General features: G+C 58.2%; 1 protein-coding gene across 3 annotated transcripts in view; it reads left to right on the top strand.

Annotated features, from left to right (window-relative positions):
* Window positions 1-2415, top strand: part of PRSS36 (protease, serine, 36) — an 8740-nt gene extending 6325 nt beyond the window's left edge. Inside the window, exons 10-15 of one of the 3 annotated variants that reach the window (XM_010837365.1) lie at window positions 1-199; window positions 483-720; window positions 833-974; window positions 1238-1503; window positions 1581-1702; window positions 1966-2415. The exon at window positions 1-199 is cut by the window's left edge and continues 9 nt beyond it. In XM_010837365.1, coding sequence (XP_010835667.1) covers window positions 1-199; window positions 483-720; window positions 833-974; window positions 1238-1503; window positions 1581-1702; window positions 1966-2244 — 1246 coding nt within the window. In that variant the 3' untranslated portion in view covers window positions 2245-2415. Of the gene's footprint in view, window positions 218-482; window positions 721-832; window positions 975-1237; window positions 1504-1580; window positions 1703-1965 lie in introns of all 3 variants that reach the window. The other 2 variants (XM_010837364.1, XM_010837366.1) reach the window with 2 other exon arrangements.
* The last annotated feature ends 2528 nt before the right edge of the window (window positions 2416-4943 follow it).

Raw genomic sequence — 4943 nt, 5'->3', positions numbered from 1 at the left:
CGTGTGCTCTCCCGATCTGCTCCGGGCGCTGGCTCCCTCCCTTTCTCTCGCAGAACCCGCGCCCGGAGCCAGCTCGCTGCTTGAGGCGGAGCTGTTGAGCGCCTGGTGGTGTCACTGCCTGTACGGCCGCCAGGGGGCGTCAGTGCCGCCGCCAGGAGAGCCTCCGCAGGCGCTCTGCCCCGCCTACCAGGAGGAGGAGGCGGAGGGGAGCTGCTGGGTGAGCGGCGGGGGCGGGGTCTAAGAGTTGGAGTAAGAAGGGGGAGCGGACTGTAGGCGGGGCCTCCAAGACCGTGGGACTTTTTAACTCCTCTTGGGTTTGAAGAGAATCCTAAAGTGAGGGCAGCCTTCTTACTCAGATTAGTGTTGGAGTCTGGCTTGGAGGAGGTGGATTTCTTTTGTCCGAGTACGGGACAGTTTGGAGTCCAGGGAAGCTCCAGGACTTTTGCTGTCCCCTCATTAACACACAGACCCTCTTGCTACAGAACTACTCTCATTGGAGCCTGCTGTGCCGGGAAGAGGGGACCTGGTTCTTGGCTGGAATCAGAGACTTGCCCAGTGACTGCCTGCGTCCCAGAGTTTTCTACCCACTGCAGACCCACGGTCCATGGATCAGCCATGTGACTCGGGGGGCCTACCTGGAGGATCAGCTGGCCTGGGACTGGGGACCTGAGGGGGAGGAGACTGAGGCACAAACCTGTCCCCCTCACACAGAGAATGGTGGTGAGGAGGGGCCTTTGGGGCTTAGGGGCTCCTGGGGATGCTTAGATCCATGGTAAGGGCTTTGAGGGTCAGCTGTGGGGTCCCCGCTGAGGGGGTCATCTCCTCTCCCTAGCCTGTGGCCTGCAGCCAGAGCCGGCTCCGATGGGGGTCCTGTGGCCCTGGCTGGCAGAGGTGCATGTAGCCGGAGAGCGAGTCTGCGCTGGCGTTCTCGTGGCCCCAGGCTGGGTCCTGGCAGCCACTCACTGTGTCCTCAGGTGGGTCTCACCCATCTTCCTGGCAAGAGGGAGACACTGGAAGAGGGGCCAAAGGACAGTGGCGGGCTGTTCTGCCTTTAGGGCTTTTATTGCACCAGGAAATTACTCGAAGTGTTTTGAGACAGAAGAGAGATTTCAAACGAAGACTAATGAAGGAGTTAGTGGAATGACCCTGGACATTCGTTCCATTCTTTCCCCTGGGCTGGGAAGGATTTATCTGCAATGAGGGGATCAGGAAGTGACCCTGGACCTTGTTTCTGCAGGCCGGGCTCTACAACGGTGCCTTATATTGAAGTGTACCTGGGCCGGGCGGGGGCCAGCCCCCTCCCCCAGAGCCACCAGGTGTCCCGGTTGGTCATCAGCATCCGCTTGCCCCGGCATCTGGGACTGCGGCCCCCCCTGGCCCTCCTGGAGCTGAGCTCCCGAGTGGAGCCCTCCCCATCGGCCTTGCCCATCTGCCTTCACCCTGGGGGTACCCCCCTGGGGGCCAGTTGCTGGGTACTGGGCTGGAAGGACCCCCAGGATAGAGGTGAGAGCCCTGGGTCCTGGGGACGAGAAGGGATAGGATGCCAGAATGCCTGGGACAACCTTCCTTCCTGTCTCTAGTCCCTGTGGCTGCTGCTGTCTCCATCTTGACTCCACGACTCTGTCACTGCCTCTATCAAGGCCTTCTGCCTCCTGGAACTCTGTGTGTCCTGTATGCAGAGGGGCAAGAGGACAGGTGTGAGGTATGGGGCCTGGGTATCCTGGTCGGGTCAGGGCAGAGGCTGTGCTGGGCAGCTGGACGCCAGGGAGAGAGCAGGGTGGGGCTTCTTAGGTGCTGGGTTTCAGATAGGAAGATGCAGTGCTTTCTGACTGGACCTCGGGAGAGACCAGGGGCCAAGATGCCTGAGGATGGAGAGGAACAGTGGTTTGTGACTGGGTCCTAGAAGGCGCAGGGGACCGGAAGGAAGAGTAAGGGCCCCTGTTGGTCTTGGCCCTGATGCTGCAGGTGACCTCAGCCCCTCCGCTCCTGTGCCAGACTGAGGGAGGCTCCTGGGTCCTCGTGGGCATGGCTGTTCGAGGCAGCCGGGAGCTGTTTGCTGCCACTGGCCCTGAAGAGGCCTGGATCTCCCAGACAGTGGGGGAGGCACCTTTTCTACCCCCCAGCGGCTTCCCCCACTGGCTCCCTGAAGGCAGCGACCTCTGTCCCCCTGACATGGCCAGGGCCTCAGGTTCCCCGCGGGCTGCTCTTTTCCTGCTGCTTCTGACCCCCCTGATCCAGGGCTGAGCCCCCCCCCCAATCCGCCACCTCCCCAGCCCCCAGGGCCCTGGGCTATCTCCCCTTCACCTCCCCCACCCCTTCCACCTTCTACTTCCCGCCCAGTGAGGCTGGAATGTAGCCCAACCGGCTCCCATTCCCTTACCCAGAACCTCTGGAGCGCTCCACCCACCTAGACTGCAGCGGCTTCGGATAATTGGGCCTCAGTGCCCAGCTATTTCGGGCTCTGGCATTCTTGAGGGCAGCGGGAGCCAGCGGACAATAAACATGTAAACACAGACACGTGGCCTTGTGGCACGGCTGGAGGCAGGCTGAGGGGGCCAGGGGGGGCCCCAGGGCTGGGCCTCTCCCTCCTAGGCCTCTGTGAGTCAGGCTGTGGGCAACCAGGAAATGTGTCTCCGATAAGGTGGCAGCTGTCCATTCCTGCCCCAGGGCGGGGAGGCTGGGTGGCCAGCTGGGTATGTGTCACATCCCCAGTGGAATCAGCGTCCCCGACACCTGCTGGCCACCTCAGCCTTGGCCCCGCTGCCCCTCGCCATTGAGACCAAAAAGGACTGAGGGTGAGGGTCAGTGGGAGAGTCCAGGGGTCTGGGAGTCCAGGGTCTGTCTGTCATATTCTGTACCCACGGGGAGCCTCCCCCATATACACACCCTGATGAATGGTGTCCCAGAGTGTACGCCTCCGATGTCCTCGTACACACACCACACTTGCACCCTTCAAGGGCCCACTACATCCTGCCCAAAGCCCCCATGGTCTGGACCCCATCATGAGTCCCTCATCTGTACACCTCACAGCCTCTTCCCATCACTAACCAGTGTGTCTGTGTGTGTGTGTGTTAGTTGCTCAGTTGTGTCTGACTCTGCGACTCCATGGACTGTAGCCCACCAGGCTCCTCTGTCTGTGGGATTCACCGGGCAAGGATACTGGAGTGGGTTGCCATTTCCTCCTCCAGGGGAATCTTCCCAACCCAGGGATCCAGCCCCGGTCTCCCAAATTGCAGATAGATTCTTTACCATCTTAAGCCACCAGGGAAGCCACAGCCAGTGTACCTCCATGTATTAATTCAACCATGTTTCCTGCTAACTGCTGACTCCTGGCTAACTCCAGCTAACTCTGGACCCTGCGCTTCCACTGCAGGGAATGTGGGTTCCATCCCTGATCAGGGAACTATGACCCCCGCATCACATGGAGCAACATGGCTGGGGCCTTGACAAGCCCATGAAATGCTCCCAGCTTGGTGGGGAACACATGGACTGGGGGTCAGGAGAAAGCCCCAGAGGAGATGATGTTCCAGCACAGAATAAAAGCAAAGGAAGACCCATATGGGGCAGGAGGGTTGCTTGGGGTGGAAACCAGCCAAGGGTAGCTAAGGGTAGCAATGGGTGCTACCCCCAATGAGGGCAGCTCTGCGGCTGGAGTCACTGTTTGCAGCAAAGGGTATGAGCAGATGGCTGAGTCACTCATATGCAGCAGAGGTTGACTAGGCAGAGGGTAGGGGAAGACCTATAGGAAAGCTGGAAGTTCTTGAAAGATTGAGGGACTGACGAGATGGACAGAGGATCTTCTTTTCTTTCTGGCTGCACCAGGTCTTAGTTGCAGCACACTCTTCGCTGTGGTGCATGGACTTCTCTCTAGTTACGGCGCATAGACTCTAGAGGTCGAGGATCCAGTAGTGGGGGCACCTGGGCTTAGTTGCCCCCACGCCATGTAGTATCTCAACTCCCTGGCCAGGGATTAAACCTGCACCCCTTCACTGGAAGGTAGATTCTTCCAGTGGTTAACTGGACCACTAGGAAAGTCCCTGGACAGAGGTTTTTAAAGCACATGGCTTTTTTTCTTTTTTCTTTTTTGGCTATGCTACCTAGAATTCAGGGATCTTAGTTCCCTGACCAGGGATCACCTGACCATGACCACCTCCTGCTGTAAAAGTGCAGAGTCCTGACCACTGGATCACCAGGGAATTCTGGCGCCTGACTTCTTTAGCTGCCAGATCCCAAAGAGAATACTCCCCTGAATCTGTCTCCATAGGGACATACACCCCTATCTGTTCCCCATACCCAGTCAGTCATACATATGCCATCCTCCATAAACATTTAATATGCCCCATTCTCTACCCAAACCGACCCATCATGTCCAGCATCTTGCCTTCTCCACCTCAGCTTAGACTCCTTCCCAAGTTGGTCTCATCCCCTTTCCCAATCAAGGAATTCCCTGCCCTCCAGCCTGGGCCCTAAAGTCCTGGCTCAGAGATCCATATGCCTAGTTTCAGGGAAGGAAGGTGGGCAAGTAGGGCTCTCTTTTTCTAAAGCTTGAAGTCAATACACATTCCCAGTTGCCCGAATTTCTAGAGTCACAGAGGAAACACCTGACTCCCCAGACCAGGCACATGGGCCCCCGCACCCTCCACTAGAGGACCCTTCACCTGGACCACCCTTCCCCATCTTTGCCTTGTTAACACCTTTTCAAAACTCTTTGAGGTCTCAGTTTGAAAGGCACCTTCTTGAGGAGCCCTTCTTGATGCCAGCCTAGATGCCAGCCTCCTGTCAATGGCCTCCAGAGCTGCCCTCCCCCACCCACGCCACCCCCCCCACCCCCCGCCTCGTGCTTCTTTCTCCATCTCCAGCCTCGCCTGAAGTTATTCTGTAATTGCTTGTGTCATCCTGTGATTCAGGCCTGTCACCTCAACTTCACCATGAGCTCAGGGAAG

This window comes from Bison bison, unplaced genomic scaffold (genome assembly GCF_000754665.1).
Source record: "Bison bison bison isolate TAMUID 2011002044 unplaced genomic scaffold, Bison_UMD1.0 scf7180017864072, whole genome shotgun sequence".
Classification (NCBI taxonomy): Eukaryota; Metazoa; Chordata; class Mammalia; order Artiodactyla; family Bovidae; genus Bison; species Bison bison.
Note: the sequence above shows the minus strand (reverse complement) of the source record. Positions and strands in the feature narration are given on the sequence as shown.